The sequence below is a fragment of the Ischnura elegans genome, chromosome 11 (genome assembly GCF_921293095.1).
Source record: "Ischnura elegans chromosome 11, ioIscEleg1.1, whole genome shotgun sequence".
In the NCBI taxonomy this organism is placed as follows: domain Eukaryota; kingdom Metazoa; phylum Arthropoda; class Insecta; order Odonata; family Coenagrionidae; genus Ischnura; species Ischnura elegans.
In genome coordinates, this window is record NC_060256.1 from 46,618,227 (window position 1) to 46,640,588 (window position 22,362).

The 22,362-nt window shown below is 38.6% G+C and overlaps 1 protein-coding gene across 1 annotated transcript in view; it reads left to right on the forward strand.

The window, feature by feature from the left end:
• LOC124167993 (cytochrome P450 4c3-like) overlaps positions 1-18,281 on the forward strand; it is a 32,841-nt gene extending 14,560 nt beyond the window's left edge. Inside the window, exons 2-11 of the mRNA XM_046546074.1 lie at positions 1,808-1,984; positions 2,524-2,721; positions 6,243-6,522; positions 12,390-12,516; positions 14,119-14,185; positions 14,515-14,624; positions 14,744-14,812; positions 15,050-15,215; positions 16,384-16,563; positions 17,992-18,281. Coding sequence (XP_046402030.1) covers positions 1,808-1,984; positions 2,524-2,721; positions 6,243-6,522; positions 12,390-12,516; positions 14,119-14,185; positions 14,515-14,624; positions 14,744-14,812; positions 15,050-15,215; positions 16,384-16,563; positions 17,992-18,152 — 1,535 coding nt within the window. The 3' untranslated portion in view covers positions 18,153-18,281. The remainder of the gene's footprint in view (positions 1-1,807; positions 1,985-2,523; positions 2,722-6,242; positions 6,523-12,389; positions 12,517-14,118; positions 14,186-14,514; positions 14,625-14,743; positions 14,813-15,049; positions 15,216-16,383; positions 16,564-17,991) is intronic.
• Positions 18,282-22,362: the final 4,081 nt, after the last annotated feature.

The following is a 22,362-nucleotide window of genomic DNA, read 5'->3' on the forward strand; positions in this document are numbered from 1 at the left end:
GATGCACTAGGTAATGCATTGAAAAAAATGCAAATAGTTCCACTTCCTGAGTAAAACAAATGACATTTTTGAGGTTTTGTCAAGCTTTTTTCGATTTCAATCCACTGGGAGCCTGAGACTATATAATTCGTGACCTCGCCTCAAAAAATAGTAGCTCAAAATACAGAAAGAACGTGGGCATAAATGATAGGAGAACTCATCTAAAGGTCATGACCGCGAGCCATTTAGAAAGTTTTTCATCGTGTCAAAGGGAGTAGGAAAAATAACACTCCATTGCCCACTAATTTTACTGACTCATTCGTGTCAAAACAGACTGTCGTTGTCACCGTTGTGATGCGGTCTCGCAACTTTGAAGAACATGTTTCACCACTTCACCAACGAATTTTGACCTACCTCCACTAGAAACCGAGGAAAGGAAGAATTTAAAGCACAGTTTATCCACAAAAAAATAATACTGGAAAGTCGCGGTAATAATCACCTCAAAGATTTCCCGTTACAACAAAACGTATATCACGTAGATAACCCTATTTGTATCGAATATAGTTTATTACCCTCGGCGGAAACGATAAGATAATTTGAGTTAAACAGGATGTTTCAGCAATACTTTACGTGGTGGTAGGGGAGACAATTATATGCAGATTAATTAGCATATTAATAAGCTTGACAATTATAAGGTCGCAACTCTACTGTAGTTAATGACCTATGGCAACGCGAACATCTTTTTGGATGCACTTCGAAGTTACCATAAAAACTATTTTTCTTGGGTATCCAGTCTTATCGACGATTTCTTTAATATTACAGATTTTTAAGGACAATGGATAATTAAAGTTGGACGAAAATGTGAGATTAAAATGTCTTAAACAATCTATCTCAAAATGGGTGAGATTTGACGAGAGCTTTGAGCAAGTCAATAAGATTGCGCTAAATGTATTGACTCGTTCAAAGCTCTCGTTTAATTAAGCTCAAAGAATATGTGCACCAATTTTTTCTCTGGTATAAAATTTATATACTTGAAGTACCACCAAAGTAATTTTTTACTATTGCGTTTAGTTGAGAAATTTTCTCGTGATATGCCAAGTTGAAATTATTATGGCCTTTTGCAGTTTGATGTATGTATGTGGCTAAGGATGTGTCTTGTAAAAACTATCTTGTATTTGTTTTCGGATGATACCGGTAGCAGAGATGACAATACGCGCTATTAAAACTTGTCCCATATTCTTTTCACTTCTATTGCCAATTCTTGGTACTGGTTTATTTTTCGGCTATTGTCTTTTGGATGTTATGTGAGAGTGGTACTGCATATATTTACTTTACAACAAGTTCTATTTTTCTTTTTAATCAACATAATATTTGGTATATTATTGACAAAAGTTTTATCTGTTGGGATCGGCATTATTATTATTATTATTTATTCATCGCGAAAAAAAAACAAAATACGACCTGTATTGAGAAAATGATGAGTCTCCTTACGCCAAAGTAATACAAACTATGTCGATCGTCTTTTGATAAATCGCAAAGCCAATAGAAAAATCCTATTTTGATGTTGAAAACAGTGTTAGAGGGAAGAATGTTAGGTAAACGAGGGAGAGGAAGGAAAAGAATAGCATTTTTAGATAGAATGAAAGGGAGTAGGTCTTATTGTTCATTGAAGAGGGATGTGCATGATAGAAGGGGAGGCTCCCGGAATTCTTCTTAAGCACTACATGGAAATCTACCTTAATCGGTAGAATACTTTAATAATAATAATAACAAATGCAGGATTAATAACCACGAAGCATCTAACTACACATGTTTCTTTCTCCCTCAGGATTAGGAGGAGTGACGAACGCAATCCTAGCGGGTGCAGTGGTGGCAGTGCTTCTGTTCCTGTTCTGGGATAGTTTCCAGAGATGGTTGAGGCTCAACCTGGTACTGTGGAAAGTCCCCGGACCTTCAGCATACCCAATAATAGGAAACGCACTCATGTTCATAGGAGGCCCTAGAGGTGAGAAAATTAACTTGAAATAAAATTATACACATGAGTACAATAAAAACTGCTTATAACGTTCCCCTCTAAGCCGCGATTTAAGATGTACTACGAGTCTCAGGTGCCCAGCTGCGGCTTTAGGAGGGCACAGGGTCATATCCCTCCCTAACCTAGTTAAGCTACCGAGACGTCATTCCCCGCTGTGGAAATTTGTGAACTATACCGGACAAGGTGGTCTGGAGTGCTGAGAATATTATGCGATAAGCAGCCCAAGTCGTGCGTACTGCGCCACAGTCGGAAGACAATAGAATGACATCTCAGTAGCTTAACTGGGTAAAGCACTACATAGAAAATCGGGGGATCCGGGTTCGAATCTCGGTCTAGGCGAATGATTTTCTTTTCTCTGCGGAATTTTCGCACAATTTGTACATGGAGGATGACTCTGTAAAGTTATCACCGTGGCTAGTCACGGTGAACTTAAATTATTGCAGTAATCATCCGACGAAGTCGTGGTTTGGTAGTGTTGATTCGCCTGTTTTTTTCTCAATATGTTTCAGATTTCTTCCGGGTAGTGAGACAATGCCGGAATAAGTACGGTACCATTTTCCGCCTGTGGGTCGGCAGGAGAGGCATAATATTCGTTTGTGGCGCGGAGACAGTCCAACCACTCCTCAGCTCCTCAGTGCACATAAACAAGAGTTTGGAATACAAGTGCCTAGAACCTTGGCTGGGCACGGGACTTATCAACAGCGGAGGTAAGGGGTTACATTTAATTCAATTCAGATAAGTTATACTAACATGTTTTTTCTTATCTGGCTGTTGCCTGTTGATTGTGTTTCTTTTGCAACAATGGAATCTTTTAATCGATTTTTAACCCACTACCCATTATCGGAACGGCTTGAAATGTAGCATACTTGATTGCTTCTCATGACAACACAATATTCAATGCTCAAACATTTGAAACTTTATTTCATTTTGCTCTAACTAGTTAACTTAATTTCCATATTGAACAGTATTTTTTTAACATTTCAATAAATGGCGTTAGTCATAATTTTTTTGCTGCAATTTCTTTGACATCTATTGTTTAATCAATTACATGATTCACCACTAAAAAGTGAAAAATAAAACTATTAAAAGCACGCTTTCTCCATATTATTATCACTGGTCAACAATCCAAAGATTGGTTCGACGCAGCTCTCCACTCAAGTCTCCTATCGGCTAATCTTTTCAAACCTATACGTATTTCTTCTCTTTCACATATTTCTTTACCTGTTCCATATATTTGTTCGAGGTGTTCCTTTTCCGTTCTTGCCATCCACTTGTCCCTCGACGATTATCTTCATCAAGCCATCATGTCTCAAGATGTGGTCCATAAGGTAGTTTCGTCTTGGTTTTCATGAGGCTTCTCTTCTCTCCTACTCTTCTTAGGACTTCCTCATTATTAACTCGGTCGATCCATCTGATACTCATCATTCTTCTGTAGCACCACATTTAGAAGGACTCCATTCTTGCTTTCTCCGTTGCTGTCATTGTCCATGCCTAAATTCCATACAGGAGCATACTCCAAATGTAAGTTATTATAAATTGTTTCCTTACTCCCACATTTAAGATTCCCGCTGTAAGCCGGTCTATCTTTTGGTGGAATACTCTCTTCGCTAGGGCCATTCTGCTAATAATTTCTTTCTTGCTTCTCACGACACTAGTGATCCTGCTTCCCAAATAACAGAATTCATCCACCTCCACCAGTGTTTGCTTCCCTATTTTAATTCTATAATGAGTATACAATGAATAAAAAATAAGTTTTTTATCATTTGGAGAGTAAAAAGTGGGTTCTGATTAGGTTTAGATATAAGAAATGCATGCTTGTCCTATCATGCTCTTCTACACCCTTACTCTTTGATGAATTTGATGAAGTTTTTGGAAAAAACGTGTTTTTAAATCATCTTTAATTTTAACATGAGTTTTTAGGTCTTATTATTATTAAAGTATTCTAATGCAGACCCATGCTGAACCCTTTCTTAGGGCGATGGACGGCAATGGCCAGAGGGCGTCAGCACTATGCAGGGGGGACTACCGGAATGACGCAGAATGAATTAAATTGATTTAAATTATTGTTTTGTTTACTCAAGACGGTTTTAATTATGCTATTAAAAGAGACACCATTGAAATCAAGTTAACTCCTCAATGTTGGCATTCTGACTGTTAAATTTATCAGTATCGGAACAGGAGGGCGCCAAAGATTTCCAGACTGGGGACGCACCGGGATACATCCCGGTGTCCCGGCGGCCCAGCACGGGCCTGTTCTTATGGTTAAAGTAGGTTTGCATGAGGCATCTGGAAACTATTCCGGCCGTCTCAACACCCATTTTGGACTATTCTCTTCAAATCACAGTACGACCTCTTCGTTGTAATTAAATCCTATTCTCTTCCTCCCCATTGTCTTCTACCAAGCAGCATTCCCTCCCAGTGGCGCAGCGAGGGGAGGTTTTGGGGGATAAACCTCCCCCAAGCTCAAAGAAATTTTTAAATTCAATCCGTTTCCCTTAATTGGATTAATATTACTTATGGAATAGTGTAAATATTAATAAAATATCCCTCAGAAGGCCGTAAAACTCACCATTTTGATCAATTTATCTGTAAATTTTCTAGGGGAGGGCCCCCGCACCTCCCGCTTACCCTGGAGTGTATTCCACACCCTCAGAAACCCCAGTGTTTTGCACCTGAAAGACCCCCCCAAGCCCTTAATCCCTAGCTGCGCCCCTGTTCCCTCCAGCGAAGATTTCAGCATCCCATCCCCGCACAGAACTCTCGCTCAAACCAAACCACCTGTATTGTCCGTATCTCAGCTAAAATCCGCCTCTCCTTGTTCACGATGTCTAGCACTTCGTCATCCCTCTTCCCATCCGTCCACTTTACTCATTGTCAGTACATTCTCATCCACACCCACGCTTCCAGCCTTTCCTCGTCTCTCTTCCTCAACTTCCATATTTCCCCACCATAAAGCTTAAATCGCACGATCACTATTTCCAGCATTCCGAGGGACAGCTCCAGCGACCAAGGGCGTACCCAGGATCATAACTAGGGGTGGGGGTGGGGGGCAAGCCATGGTATAAGGGGGGGGGGGGGAAGCCATGGGAGTTATAAGATTATTTCCTTGAAAAAATAGTTTTATTTTAGTTACATATCTTATACTAATATACATCATTTTTCGTGGGTTTAAAGAATTTAAAAAAATACTTTCGTTTCAATTCAGTATTGATTTTGCTTAAAGACTTTTGCGATTTTAGCTTCCACGGGGGGGAAGCTACCCCCCTGGCCCTCGCTGGGTACGCCCATGCCAGCGATAGCTCTAATGATGGCGGAAAAAAGTGACTGCTTCACGCGATCATTTCCGCGATGGCTCGAGGGATTGAAATTCTATCCCTTCTTCCATCACTCGGCACGTCCCTTTTTCCGTCGCTGAAACCAACCCTGGAACCGTCCTTTAGCCGACCAGAACGCATGGCCGCTGACAGCGATTGTAACGCCACGCTTGGCTTTTATGTGAATGACAGTTGTGAATACGAAAAGTGACGGGATGAGCGATGGAAAAAGGGACGGTGGGAATGACCCTTTGATTCAGAAAATGATGGGTCAATCGATTATTCTTTTGGTCTTGAAGGACGGAAAAAAATGTTCGTGTCATTCAGGCTATAGCTAATCGATTAGGTGTGTAAGCCTTTGAGAAATATGTGCACATAAACATGACTTTTTAAGTAATAATAATTATTAATAAGCATATTAGAGGAAACTAAAATATGGTCATTCTAACAGAAATAAATAATAACAATTATGGAGTTCATAATTAGCCTTGCGTCCAGTGCGTAGACCTTTAGACTACTAATCGACGGGCCCTAGGTTACGATCACCGGTGCATTCTCGTAAGTAAAGCTATCTTAAATCGCGGGAGTGCCTGTATACGATCAGTGGCGCAGCCAGGGGGGCAGACCATTAATTTTAGGAGACAAATATTAACCAGTAAAACAATTTTATTCTACTCCACCGATTTGTTTTAGCAAAACAGATTCCCGACGACCCATCAATTGTGAAATTTTAATGGCATAAAATGTGATTTCTCGAGGGAAAAATGTTCACAATTTCTCCACAAATCCACCTCTCTGATCCCACGGTTCGTGCCCCCCCCCCCCCCCAAAACAATCGTCCTGGCTACGCCCCTGTATACGGTCTAAGGTACTATAAATCAAAGTATCTGCGTCTAATAGTCACCTTCACGCAGGTACTAAGTGGCACTCGAGGCGTAAGCTGCTGACCGGAGCATTCCATACCGCTATCCTCGAGGGATACCTTGAGTCCATGGACAAGGGAGCGAGGAAGCTTGCGGCCGTGCTGCTCTCACACGCCCCCAAAGACAACCCCGACGACTGGACGGAACAGATCAACGTGTGCCAACTGACCAAGCTCTCTGCCTTGGACGTGATCTGCGAGACCATCATGGGATATCACATCAACGCCTTAGAGGGGAAGGCCAACCTTGATTACATCATGGCGATTGACAAGTACGTTCCTTTTTCAAGTATATATCCTCTATGCGGGGACGGTCTGTGGTGATTGGGGACCCTCGGCTGGGACTGATGAAGGACTGGGACTCGGGCCTCTTCCAGAAAATTTTAGGAAATTGCATGTCCGGAAATGCATTTTTACGATATTCTGGCTCTTAAAAGCTAGATGAAAGGTAATAAAAAATGGCAATTTCGTCAGAAAAAAATACTGTAAAATTGAGAATTTCACAGATTTAAAAAATTAATGATACCAATCTAAAAATATTGCAAATCTAAAAAAAAACCTCTAACATAAGCTTTTCGAATAACCCTTTTAAAAAAGAATCGGGTTCTCTTTATTCTTCTGATTTCTTCATGTTATGTATTTTTATATAGCTTTTTTACACAATGTTCCAAATAAAGCAAATTAATAAAAACTCAGAATTTCATTCTGGGGAAAAATAACTTTGGTTCAAGTAATCTTATTAATTACACCTTTCATATACGATTCACTATAAACGATAGCGTTTCGGAGACCTCGGCGTTCACCGACCGGCCGACTAAGCCAGACGGCCCCTTGTCACACTTTACCAATACCTGGTTCAGTCTTCAATGAACCTGTAGTTAAATTATTTAGTGACCAAAGAAGAAGTATCACTCCCTATCAAATACAGTGTTTTCATGACGAATATTTCTTTAACACTTAACGCTTTTATCTTAACATACTAGGGTACATAGAGTGGACCCAGTTTTCGAAATGTGATGCTGCGAAAGTTGATCGATGAAAATCAATCAGGCATAATTTTGGGGGAGGATAAACCTCAGAGAATAAATATGAGTGAACTGGCCAAGGGTTCATTCAGTGTTTCCTAGTGAAAATGACCACATTTGTAGAGCTTTTACACCTTAAAATCAACAGTGCGAAATATCCACAGAAAAAATCATTCCCGTACGGGTGACTCCCGTAAAATTTATCACTGCGGCTAGTCCCGGCATACTTAAAAATTAAAATCAATAGTTCAAGATGCATCTGATGAGGAGACCTGTTGCGTCCCGATTGCTCGGTGCACACAAACAGAAATGGAGAAATCCTGTCTGTAAAAAAAAGCAAGATACTCGAGTTTGAGGAGCTCTAGCGTCTAAATGAAGCAATCGATTTCAATGCAATAAAAAGCATACGAAAGAGAATTTATTTCTACGTTCTATCATGCACTTTAAAAATTCTTCGGCTCAATAGTATTTCCTGTACTTAATTTTTTCTCAAAAAAGTACCCGTTTTTTGCGCGTAAAATCAAGTTGCCCAACTTTGAGCGCTTGGCATTCCCGTAGTTTTTGTTCCTATAACTTGCAATTTTGATATAAAAAAGCCACATCATTTCCTAGCAGTTTGCCGAAAACAAATTGTTTATACCACAAAAATTAACGGAGTTGTTGTAAACAACGCAAACCTCTGCTAACTTACAGTAAGTCGACTCTCGCTCTAGGGGTCTTTGGTACTAAAGGGTTGAAACTCAAGCGATGCTAATGGGAATAGACTATTGATAAAATGTACAACGTCCCACAGAACATAGCCCTCGGCCAGCGAACGATGGACTCTATATAGCGATAGTCTATGAATTCGGGGATCTATGAATGATTGGAGGTACCTAGTGGAGGGCCGCGTCAAACCAGTCTTGGGGTTAATGAGTGTCGATGATGATGATTAATGAGTGGCCCTCGTTAATGTAATTTTAATCCAGTGATTTTGGGATGAACGTAATTTTGATATTTGAGATACATGCGAGTGTTGGCCAAGATCAAATCTATACCCCTACCATGAAAATTGTTTAGATGATGACGTAAAGTTAAAATGAGTAATTCGGCGCCGAAAAAGACAAAATACCACAAAATACCAGTGATGCGTCATCTTAAGACATATCCGCTGTACCTCTACGGATGCTCCTTGTTAAAGGAATAAAGGTATCAATCAAGTTCATCCCCCAAAATTATCCCCTCTCGAAATGAACTCTAGGAGGGTTTGCTTTACACTTGATCGGTATCATTCAGATTGGTTTTGGTTCATTCCGAATGGTTAACAACATGATTGGAATTCGTTGTAATTTAAAAATTCACATAATCTACTGGTATTGATGGCACAATATGACCCTTCGTAGTGAGTTGTAGGGGTGAAAGTTTTCAAAAACAAAAAATTCCGATGGCATCGCAACCTATCTGTAAATCAACCGTTCAGAATGAAATCCGATAGGAATGAAAACCGGTCGGAATAATTCCGGTTAGTGTCCAGCACAGCCCTCTAGGAGAAGATTTTGCGGCTACGATGATGAAACTGTATAATAAAATAATGCAAGGTGTTTCAGGAGGAATCTGCGATAGTTCAGAAGGTAGTAGGCGAAAAAATTTTATGCATTTTTAGCCCATAAAAATAGGTCGCAACTCCTTAGTTACTGAGCTATGGCAACGCATACATTTTTTATGCACTTTGCAGTCACCATGAAAACGGTTTTTCTTGGGTATCCAGCCTTTTCGAAATTTTATTTATAGATTTTTAAGGACATAAAATAATTAAGGTTGGACAAAAATGTGCGATAACAATAGTATGGTACAATTAATCTTTGAATTTAATTAAACGAGAGCTTTTAGCAAGTATCAACGATACGATTGCGTAATCTTACCCATTTTCAGATTAATCGTTTTGTTCCATTTTTTGACGCAAATTTTCGTTCAACCTTAATCAATTAATGTCGTTAAAAATCCAGAGCATCAAATAAAATGCCGAAAAGGCTGGATACCCCTGAAAAATATTTTTCATGGTAACTGTAAAGTGCATAAAAATATTTAGAGTTGCCATAGTTCAGTAACTAAAGAGTTGCAACCCCATATCTATCGGAAAAAATGCTTAAAATTGTCTCCTCTAACACCTCCTGAAGTATTACAGCTTCCTCCTCAAACACCCTGTCTACTTTTAAAATTACATTCGTCATAATCAAATCGCATCCTGTATGATGGAAAAAGGGGAAGTTGAGGTCCCGACCAGCGCTCTAAGCCCGAGGCAGCTGGAACGTCTCAAGGCCAGTGCGAATTAGTCACGCCAAATTTGATGCGCCTTAAATTCTGCAAAGTCACCCTCAAAATTGCACTCCCGGATCAGGACGGGGAAGTAGTTCACAATGTTGAAGGATTTCAATCCCAGCGCAATCTCCATCATCGCCTCGACGCATGATAAATCGACCTTCTCCATTGAAAAAAAAGTAGATGCACTTTTCCACAACTATTCTAATGCGTGCGATTACTTGCGGCTCACAGAGCCATCATCTGGTACAAGACGATGTCGGTGTACGCATTAAATTACTGTGCAAAAGCGCAACTACCTTTTATTTCAATATATCGAACTTGACTTCAGTTGAATTTAATCTGGACGAATTCCTCTAATATAGTATTTTTATCACGAATTTAAACTGCTCAGGATGCTCTCCACAGCGACACATGTCTCGCTCATATATGGTGGCGTGTAAGATGAAGTCTTGAAAACAATAACGTGAATAGGAAGAATAAAGAAAAATATTATTAATTGACGCAAAATACCCATGAAAATTACGGTCTCAACATTAAACCGATAGATATCCAAGGTGAATGAACAACTAGATTTGTATACTATGCAACAATGGCTGATTTTATTCATGGTTTCATTAAATGCATCTTTTAGCCGCGGAAATAGACTCAGGGCTTAAATTAGGTCAATAAATAGGATTATGTGCAACAATATTGGGCTAATTGATATCATTAAGATCTTATGGAAGCAGTAGCGGATACAGAAAAAACTCAATGGGGGGCGGGCGCAGAAGATACCTTGAGTTACCTTTACTTTTATTGTAATAAAAAATAATCAAGTCACATGCGAAGTTTAAGAAGGTTTTAATTAAAGTGATTACGTAAAAATACAAGAAAATGCCATTTTATGATAAAAAAAGTTAAAATTGTGGTTCTGGAATGTTTGGCAATACGGGCGGCACAAGGGGGGGGGGGGCGCCCCCCATCTGTATTCGCCACCACGAAGAAACAGAAACAGTGACGCAAAAAAAGTCTTATAAAGTAAATTGCGTCGCATCGCTTTGCTTCCGCGCGAATGGATTTTGGCTACTTCTTGGGGGGGGATATTGGAAGCTTCCGGAGTCGAATGATGCCACGAATAGGACATTCTGCACAACCGCTCATAATCCATCTAAAAGTCATCTCTTCTTCTCATATTCAGTACAGAAGTACTCCCTGTCTAGTACGTGGAAACATGTTTAGACATCGGAGAATGCCGGGTTGCATCCCCCTAGGATAATATTAGTCCCATTTCTCCAGCAACAAGTTATCTCACATCTCCATATTCGGTTGCTTTTTGCGGGACCACAATAATAGAAAAGGAAATAAAAAATAAATCATATGGATTTTACCTGTATTGAGTATTCATTTAATTGATAACATTTGAGATGCATCAAATAGAATAGGAGCGAGAACCAATCAAGTGCTGCTATGCCTGAAGATAACAAGACCTGTTATGTGTATTTTCTTTCGGTGGAAGAAGGTAAAATTACTGTTTTCATAATTTTTCCCGTGCTCATTTCCCGCCGGCCTCCTCCGATACAAATTGAGGCTCTCTAATAGACCTATTGGACGAGGATAGTAAACCTGAGTGACTCAGTCAGCTATGAAAGGTTCTTTTTATTTTTAAGAATTTCAATTTTCTTGGGATTTGTCATCACAGCATGGACCCAATGAAACCAAATATTATGATGATATACATTTTCATATCTTCAAGGCATCTAAATGCTGATTAAACAGTTTAAGGTCTACTTTGAGACATTATTTAGGTATCCACCATGACTCCAAAGCCTTCAGAATTGAAAAAGTTCTAATACACAAGGTCGGCATATGTGGAGCCAATCAACAGGGGGAAATATGATACACACTGATTCATTTGTGGTATCTGGGTTCGAATTCCAGTCTAGACAAGTAATTTTTCCCCAGTGGTAATTATACCCATTATATTCATCTGCAGGTGACTCTACACAGGTATACTGCTGGCTAGTCCACATTTGTTTCATTGAATAATGAATAAATAGGATAAAAAGTGTGATTTCCTAGAATGACTTGAAATATTACTTTTTCTATTAACTACTGGTAATTGTTTGTGTATTTCCAAATTTAGAAGGATAATAACAAATAAATTGTTTATTGAAGCATGATCGCAGGCTTTCCCGGCTTGTAGAATCGTGGAAGGTTACTCCGAAATTCCACCAGGTCAGGTTCCCTAACTCCATCTTAGCCGATGTTTTGATGTACGAGTTGTCCATCGTCACCATGGCATTTGACGATTGACAACTCATATATCAAAACGTTGACCGAGACAGAGTTGGAGAACCTGACCTGGTGGAATTCCCGAGTAACCTTCCACGAAATTGTATATTAATTGAACAGATGAAAAAAAAACTTAAGAAGCATATCAGAGTTGGGCACAGGGGAAAAACATGTCAAAAATACTGTGTATACTCATATTCAAAAGAGGTGAACACTCGATTTAGTATCCAAGTTAGAGAGAGAAATTTTTGGGCCTTTCCCCTTGTACATCACTAACAATAAGTACTAGGATTTTAGTGGTACCATTAGCCAATATTTGAACTTTGTACTCATGTCTCATAATTACCCAGTCAACAATCAGACATGCACCCCTACAGCTTCAGAATCTGTTTAAGAGGAGCACCCTCATCTTCATCAGTTAGTATTTCAGGGAAAAAAGTGCTGCTCTTACAGTAGCATGCTCGGGAATATCCTGAAAGTCTTTATTATTCGTTTTTTTTTTGATTTGGTGTATATAAACTATTACATGCTTTCCCCTGCAGAGTGAACCAAATTCTTCAGCGTCGTTTCATCACTCCTTGGCTACTATCAGACTTCATCTTCTACCTCACACCAATGGCCAAGGAATTCAATAAGGGTGTCGAAACAATTCACAAATTTACAGACCGTGTAAGTATCCATAGTTTCATGTTAAATACTACAGCTGATTACAGCACCCACTTTTTAAATTTAAAAATAATGACTGGGTAATTTCACAAAGAATATGTATCATTTTGCCACAATGTATGCAATGAATATAAAGTGGAGCAGAATGGGGGTCATTTCACTCAGGGACAGGTATAGGGAGGTGTCACAGGGGTAATGACCCCCCCACCCAATTTAAAAAAAATTAATTTTTAATTATTTAATATCTTTTGCATCCTTAAAGAGGAGTAAATGGAGTGCATGTATGGCTATTTTCATATTTTCTGTCACATGAAACATAAATATTTTATGACTATTTTAAACTTCAAGTTTGCAATTTATTTATTCTCCATTGTTTAACCTCTTTAATTTCTAACATTTTCAGTTTTATCTGTTGTTTAGAATAAAAAGGAAATTTTAGGTTCCAAAATGTGTTAAAAAGCCGTATTTTAAAAAAATTTTACATGGGAGAACACCCCTCTCTCCCAGTGGGTATTTCATGCTCCCTGGACCCAGGTCATGACCCCCTTCTATATTTAATGATGAATGCACACCTAATATCACTACAGTTCAACAAGCAGCGGCCCCCAAAAGTCCTATATTCATAAAAATTTTGAGTATGGTTAGAAAATCACTTCAAACTAAATATCCCGAGATAATATTTTGAAAAAAAAGTACCCAAATTTTACTTCCCTCACATTTTTGCCAAAAATCAAGTCTTGAATGATTCTTTTCTTACAGAACCACTCATTGTATTACTCATAGGCACAAATTTACTCTGCTTACGGTATCACTGATAAGCCGTGATAAGCAAATGCATAAGATCAGACAGACTTAACACTTAGAGTGCCGGCTGCTAAATTTAAAGCCCTGCTGAAAAAACCAGCTATTTTTACTATATTCGTACATTTTTTTAAAACATTAGCATCAAAAATATATTTATATCGATGTGCATTTCAATAAAAATGGACTTTGCTCTTCTTAATGAATGAGTTGAATAACATTTATTGCTAATTTTTAAACATATAATTTAACAATGAAAACCTACTGTTTTTGAAAAATAAAAAAGTTGCAACATATGATGTACCGCCATAACATGCATAATATTTTTCTTTATACGCTCAATTTGAACTATTTAAAGCATGGAAATCATTAAAAAGAGTTGTTCCAAGCAAAGCATTATTAATCCTGGATGACAAAAAGGGTCAATGCACCCTCAACGAACGGTCCATTGGCCCAAAGAATTTTCACGCTAAGTGGCCGAAGATGAGGATGCCGGTAGCTACGGAGGACTTTTCGTCCTCAACATATAAAGTGAACTCTTTTTCCATCGAGCAGTTGATTTTTGAAAAAACAGAACCCCTAAGCAGTAAACTGGAAAAGTACCACGGGCGAAATATTACGGCTTCACGCATACAAAGCCAATTAAATGGAAGACGTAATATTACGTCCATGGCAATCCTCAGAAGGATTAGCAGGACGTAATATTACGTCCATGGCACGCAAAGCGTTAAATATTAGTAGACATTGGTTTACGGTGGAGGTTTGGTGGGAAATCTATTGAAACTTCTATACGTTTTCTTTTAGGTGATAAAAGAAAAAAGAGAAGAGTTTGCAGCAAGACAAAAGGAAGGGATGCAAAATGGATTGACAGGTACTAAAAAATCATTTACAACACAAGATAAAGAGAATTAATAATCTGCACGAGTGAAACAAGAATTAGCATGACAATCAATAAGAAATTCAATCATGTAATACATTCTAACTATGGAGTGATGGGATAGAACAATTGCGTTCGGTGATTTCACTTCTAATTCTTCTATTTTAATGGTAATAATTGATAACAATGTAATGCACATGCATGATTCAACTTCTCTAATGATGATATTGACAATACCCACTCTCAGCCAAATACGTAACAGGGAGAACCAGAAATATTTGAAACTCATTCACGCTAAACTCAGTGATTTTGCTTATTTTAAGACCACCCAAAGAGGAAATCATTCCTGGATTTACTCCTTGATCTTTCGGACAATGGAAAAGTCCTTTCAGATGCTGACATTCGAGAGGAAGTTGACACTTTCATGTTTGCAGTAAGTATTTACCTCTGTTCATATATTCCACAGTAAAAAGAGTACCTGTGTCCAGTCACTATTTTGGAATTTCACCCAAATTTGTCTATGATGAATAAGTCCAATTAATTAATTTCAAGGGCCATGATACAACATCTGCTGCAATGGATTTTAGTTTGTACAGTTTGGGACATCACCCTGAAGCTCAGGTAAGACTTTTTCTCTACATAAAATAAATTTTATGTGGATTTAAATATAAAACTTGTCCAAATGTCCAACACATGTTTTCAATTACGTTGTGATTTCTTCAGAAAAGTAAGAAGAGTTTAGGATGGAAATCATCCATAGGATATCAAACTTATAAAATACAAGTTAAAAATGCAACTCATAATATAAAGCCTACTTCTTCATATCTGTTTTACTATTATTATTACCATTTCTCTTAGGAAAAAATCCTAGAGGAGACCCAGGCAACACTAGAAGAGAATGGAAAACTAACCCTAAGCCTAATCAATAAGATGGAATATCTTGATAGGTTCATTAAAGAGGTGCTCCGCTTGTACCCATCAGTTCCGCAGGTCGCTCGAGAGTTGGATTCACCGCTTACAATTGGTGAGTGCTCATGGTTGAATGAACAGTAATGTAACGTGTTTTTGTTTCTCAAACCTGAATATGCCTACGAGAGGAAAACGTTTAGGAAACAGAAGAAATATGAGGGTCGTTCAATAAGTAATGCCCCATATTTTTTTCTCAGAACATATATATTGTTGAGAGTCAGAATTTGGTGACAATATGCATTCTCGTGTCTTTTCCATGCCCTATTTTTCTACATAGTCCCCATCATGTTCTACGGCCTTGCACCAACATTTTGGGGGAGCATGTATTCTCTGGTGGTCCTGTAGGCGTAGCCATGCCGAGCGTAGATGACCATGGAGCTCTGCTTCTGCATCTCTTGAAGCTGTAACTTTCTTCACCCATCGCCCAACTGTATTCCTAACAACTGTAGCATCGCCGTGTACACTGCACACAAGCGTTTATGGTTGTTCACCATGGTTTCTTTTTCTGCACACCAGAATTCAATAATAGCAATCTCCTAGGTGATTGTGGAAGAAAGTTGTAGCCACAGATTGCTCGTTTTAGAATTTTTATGTTTTAGCTTGGAGTCAAGTTGTAATTGGCCAAAGTCCAACTTGATTTTCTCGATCACCTGAGGACATATTACTATTTATTTCCTTCCTTTATGTGAATACACGTTTATATTATTCCTAAATAAAATAAAAAAACCGTAAGTCTATATCTTCTAGTTGTTCCGCAATTGAGTGGTATGTGAACTCCGGCAGAGGGAAAAAACGATTGGGATCGGTCGCCCAGAGCGGCTCCAGCCATCACTACCATAACGCCTTAACCTTAGTCATTCATAGACGGATCTTTGAAGCTGTACGACCGTTCCGTCATCAGTTGGAATGGTGCCAAACTTCACCAGTACAGAGAACAAACATCAAATATTAAGCACGGGACAAGGACATTGATCCATGAATATCAACGGCTTTTTAAAAAAATGTGGGGCATTACTTATTGAATGACCCTCATATCTGTTGGCACCTATAATTAGCATCTACTATAATAAAATCGGACTTGAGCAATAAATCAATTTATAAAAATTTCAATTACCACATAATAAGGTGCTTGGTTCTACTTCTGACCCAGATGACATCATCTTTGCAGAATACGGTCAGCACATATCCTTCGTTGATTTATTTTATTTCTCTCTAATTTTCAGATGGCCACACATTTCCACCAGGAACTACAATCAACATTTTAAATTCTGTGCTGCACCGAGACCCCAGATATTTTCCTAATCCCGACAATTTTGATCCTGATCGCTTCTTACCATCTGAAATAGCAAACCGACATTCATTTGCATACACTCCATTCAGCGCTGGATCAAGGAACTGCATTGGTAAGAAAATCACCCAATGTATAATGTGCACTTCTATGCATCATATGCTAAGATTTTTCTAATGTTAATTCACAAGTGTGGACAACCAGCGGCAGGCACGTACCCAGAAATTTGCTTTAGGAAGGGCTTGGGTGGTAGGTGGGCTGCCTAGACTGATAATATGTTGTCATTGCCCAAGCCCATCAAGCCCGTTTTGCAATATAGTGATAAATATAGCATTCAAGGTTCTATTAACAAAGTTTAAAGTTTATGTAAAGAATTTTATGCTTTTACGATGAGTGAAAATGATCAACAAATATTGACAGCATGCAACCTGCGTGCCACCCAAATTGTCTGACTGCGGTGGTGTGCACTCACTCTTGGTGCGATATCCCAGGAACCCAGGAGGCCATACATTGAAATTGGAGTTCAATTTCGGGTGTTTGCCAAAAGACTTCATAGTATTGTACAGTGCAACCTCGATATAACGACACCCCACGGTGCACTAATAAACACTCGCTATAGCGAATTGTCGCTTTACCGGAGGTGGAGCAAATAATAGCCAATATACCTGTTGCGAACAGATATACAGGAACAGGAGTGGTGCGGCGACAGATAAACATCTATCCGATAAACGTAAGCATAAATCCAGACGAAAGGCGCTGTTTTTTTGCATCACTAAATTTCCTTACTCAAATAACGACTAACTATTCAAACAATTTATAAGCGCCGCACTGAATAAAAATCATGCAAAGCATTGTTTCGTCAATCATTATATTTATCGAACAACAGTTTACCACATAAATTTGAGACTGAGCACTCCATTAACTTCATTTCTAGCAGATCGCTAGCAATTACAGAGGTTAAGGAGTCTTGATGAAAGTCTTCCGGCGGTGAAACCCTCGCTATGGCGAGAGCCAACACCGAAAGGGTCTCGTAAAAACGAATTTTTTAACACGCTCATTATAGGGTCAATTGACGGTGCATCGGCTATCTCTCGTAATAGCGGGTGTGTCGCTATATCCCGTACTCGCTTTAACGAGGTTCTACTGTAATTAATTCCATAGTTATGATTTTTAATGTCCACGATTTTAATGATAGAGAGAGCAAAATTTGCAAAATAGGTTAAGAAAATTATTAAAAAGTACATTCTATAAAGGATGCAATCACCTGCAGTCAGGGGCGGATCCAGGATTTCTTTCTGGGAGGGGCACAAGCAAGGCCGTATCCAGGATTTTGTTCAGGGGGGGGGGCACAAGGATACCTCGTCATACAAAACAAACGAAATGATAATGGGACCGTATTAAAAATCTAGCATATTTTTTAGGGCCTGGGGGGGGCACGTGCCCCCGTGCCCCCCCCCCTGGATCCGCCTATGCCTGCAGTAGAGAAAACATAGCTTCCCTAATTATTTATTGGCATTAACTCCTTTAATAAACTATTACACAGGTCAGAAATTGGCTCTTATGGAACTGAAGCTTGTGGTCATACGAATCGTCCAAGCCCTTGAAGTGAGGAGCATCATCAAGGAAGAAGATTTAGTCCTACAGGGAGAAATAACATTAAACAGCCCCGATGGAGTTCCATTATTATTTAGGAAAAGGCGATGACTTTTTTCCTATAAGTAAAATGTAATGAACAAAAAAATACATACTTTTATGTCTTAATTATGCTTACAATATGTGTAAAAGAATATTTCTACCCCAAATTTCAACTTAATAAAAAAAACTTTTGTACTACTTTCACTGAGATGAATTATGCATGCATAAAATTCCATTTTTATTTCATCCATGCAAGGTTGTTGAAGACAAATATTTCTCCTTCAACCATTTGAAGAAGAGGGGGAGGAAAATCTCTTTGTGAAGTCCAGGATTTTCTTTCGTAATACGATATTCTCTCTGACTTGAAACCACAGCTAAGGAACTCAGTAGATTGAAGGGGAAGGTAAGTCATCATAAATAAAGGAGACTGAGAGTAGGCTTTCAGCAGATGGAGGAGGAATTAGGAAAGCTCAATCATTAACGAGAAGAACACTAAGGTTATGGTAAAGTGAAGAACTAGAAATGAGGGCCCAGCACTTTTTACTGTAGATATCAATGAGAAGACTGCCTAACGTTAAATATTAAGGCTTATTGATGTCAGAAAATAGTGATAACAGCCTAGAAATCAAAGAAAGAGAGAAATTGGGGAATAGACTTCATCCTGCATCACCGTGTTTAATGTCATTTTGCATTAACGCAATGAAATTTTTTATGCCTTACTTTTTTTAACATCAATATTTCACGATAATGTCACATCGTTTAAATTTCGTGAAAGAACATAAAGGCAAAGTGCTAGTGGTTGAATGTTGTTGGTTTCTTGCGTACGATAGTATGGATAGTAAGATGTGTTCAAAGTTAACTATAATTACGGTCACTGCTAAATTTGATGATGGGGATATTTTCACAGAGATGTCCATCACTTTTTTCATCATGTACAAAATAATTTTGGTTCTTCTATCTGCACCGATATAACAGCAATAAAGATGCCCAGGAAACGTTCAAACTTTCTACCGTTCAGAGGCCAAAAATCAAGCGTGGGAATATAATACAAAAATGGAGAGAGATTCACATCATTGCTGCTATTGTTGTCGATGAAAAAAAATGTCTTTGGGAGTAAAAAAAAGGACAAAACTATGACTTTAGATCAAAAACTGGATATTGCCCGATTATTTATTTGCTATTTAGCCAGTAAAATGTCTTTAAAGGTTAATACCTATGCTTACTCTATTCTCAAAGTGAACCTTTTATAGTTATGCCATAAAAATCTCAACAGATGGCACACAATCAATTCTTAACCTCTTCCCTACCAAGGGCGTGATTTCATGCCATGAATTTTCTGATGCTAAAGAAGGAAGGCCGGCTTTTCACGGCTTGAATTTTTCGAAGCAAAAGGCCAAAGGCCGTGTTTTCAAGGTTTCGCAGTCAAGCATGCCAAGTGGATCCCAACCGCCATTAGGGTCCCTCGGCACGAGAGGTCCGACCCTTTCCTATTGTCCATGTGGGGATTACCTCGGCCCATCCCGCCTCTCAGTGTCCCACTCAAGGAAGGTGCTCATGGTCACTTATTTGTTTATAAGTTCAAATAACTAAAAACGTTCATGTTGCATTTATTGAAAATCAATGCGAGGAATTACATTCTGTATGTTCTGCTGATTGGTTCCAAATTTTAAACGGAATTCTAGTGTTCATATTAACGGAGTTGATCATCACCTAGAACAATTTTTGGAGATGCTAAGGTTAGATGCTTAATAGTTATTTTTATAACTTACTTGCAAGTTTATAGGAGCGATATTGTAATGATTTACATCTAAAAATATACATTACTCTGTTAGCTACATTCAGTGTACATTTGCGGTGAAATTCGATAGAATATCCGATTTAACTTCTATGAAAAAAAGCCCTCGTAATGTAATAAAATATGATTCTCTCAGTTCTTCGTCATGAGCCAAAATTACAGCGACTATTTTTAATAACCTCTTACCAACCTTTGAATACAAAGGTATTATAAACGAATTTCGCTATAAATACTGATTAATGTATATCCTAAATATTTGTAAATTTAATGTACCAATAGGGAATGTTTTACATAGACACGTTGTGAGAAGCATTCCATACCATTGCAGGAATAAGAACTGCTCTACCCAGGTAATTACTCTCATATCTTGGTTCTCTGGTCAGGATCCATTAAGGTGGTCTGCCCTGTGCACCTCACGGGCTTATTTCGGGACACATTAGCGCATTAATGTTTTCTTGGAAAAACTTATTATCCTCCAACTGGCACACCTAAGAGTATATTGGTGTAAGTATTCTCCGACTGAAATATGTACATGGAAGATGATAACCTCACTCTTCTCGGAATAGCTCATTTTCTTTTCAAAATTTTCTTGGCGTGTATTCAAATTTAGCCGTTAACTATCTGTACGCATTCCGCTACCTATACCAGGGATGGTTTCTGTAGAACCCTGCTGTGCGATGCAGCCCATACCATGAATGAAAGAGAACTGCTCTACCCAGGTAATTAATCTCATATCTTGGTTCTCTGGTCAGGATCCAGGTGGTCTGCCCTGTGCCCCTCACAGGCTTATTTTGGGACACATTAGCGCATTAATGTTTTCTTGGAAAAACTTATTATCCTCCAACTGGAACACCCAAGAGTATATTGGTGTAAGTATTCTCCTACTGAAATATGTACGTGGAAGATGATAACCTCACTCTTCTCGGAAAAGCTCATTTTCTTTTCAAAATTTTCTTGGCGTGTATTCAATTTTTCGTGCATAATATGAATTTATATTTATACAAGCAAATTTGCTTTAAAAAAATAATATTTAGTCATTTCAAACAACAAATTTGTAAGATTCAAGTAGTTTTATGAGAATTTTTCGGTAAAATATTCTTCTAAAAAAATTCTAAATGTATCATTCTCATGTTTTCAGAGAACTGGAGAGCAGACGCAAATGAGGAGAGTGTGGATTTTAGCATCATGGATCTAAAATATGTTAATATCATAAATCGTAAATACCTAGAAGCAGGCAAGGAACATTGAAAGATTTCATTCCCTTCTAAGTATTTGTTGGTCTATGATATGGTGCCGTTTCGCTGAAAACCCTAAAAATAACCGTAGAACTTCGTTTAAAAGTTCTACAGGCATTGTAAAATGAAAGGAATACAATGATGAACTGACATTTAACGCAAAAGCAACAATTAAAAAAATTAAAATTGCACTGGTAACAATAAACTGACCGCAAAAGTACGCCGGGATGGGCTGCCTTAGGGGAAAAGGGTCGAGGATTATATTTGCCCAGTTGCCGAGGAAAGGGTCCGGGACCCCGCTAGGAAAGGTCATTAAGGGGAGGAAGCAAATACCTGGACAGTCCCAAGCAGAGAAAAAACTCCGTACAGGGAGAAAAAGAAATTCTCAAACCCTTCGTAGAACCAAAAGCAACTTCCCGTGAAGGAGCTCGGCGCGAAAAGGTAAAGTATGAGTGCCAGGTTTACTTGACATAATTGATTTCAGAAACCTAAAAAGTAAAGTCACGGCATTTTGACGCTCAAACTCAGAATATTTTGCGATTACTTTTTTTTAACCATGTACAAAATAATTTTGTCTCTTTGAATTGCACTGATATATCAGCGATAAAGACGCCCAGGCAATGCCCATTTGGACGACTACCATAGCGAGGCCAAAATGGAAGTGCGGGAATATTATGCAAAAATGGAGAGAGATGCATGTAACTTCAACTAACGTTGTCGATGAAGACAAGAACTCATTTCTATGCCATAATTTGGGATTCCCATTGTAAAAATTGCTCCAGAAATGACACCTTCAATTGTTTTATTATTCCAAGGGCAAAATTTTGGAACTGATGTTCATTTTTTAAATTGTTTTTTTTTAATGGGATTTTATGCTTTAATTCATGTACAGCAGACTGCTGGCTATGGTTTATCCGGGTTGTGGATTATTCATGCATGATTTTCACTCTTCCTCAATTTTTTCTGCTATCTTTATAACAAATAAAATTGGACGCAAAATCACCAGAATTACACCAGGCTTATTGTTTTCGTTAGAATCCCCTACGTAAAATGGAAGCGATCACATGCTAGCTGCATTGACGGGAGCACCATGTTCCTGTTTTCCAAGCCTCGCAGTGGGCGACCGCGCTCCGTGATCATGGATACACATCCCGCAGCAGTTGCAACCAGGGCAACTTGTGCGAGATGCGACTACATGGCGTGGTGCCTAACAGTGTCGTTTCCGACGTAGAGCAGTGGTTTTGAGGCA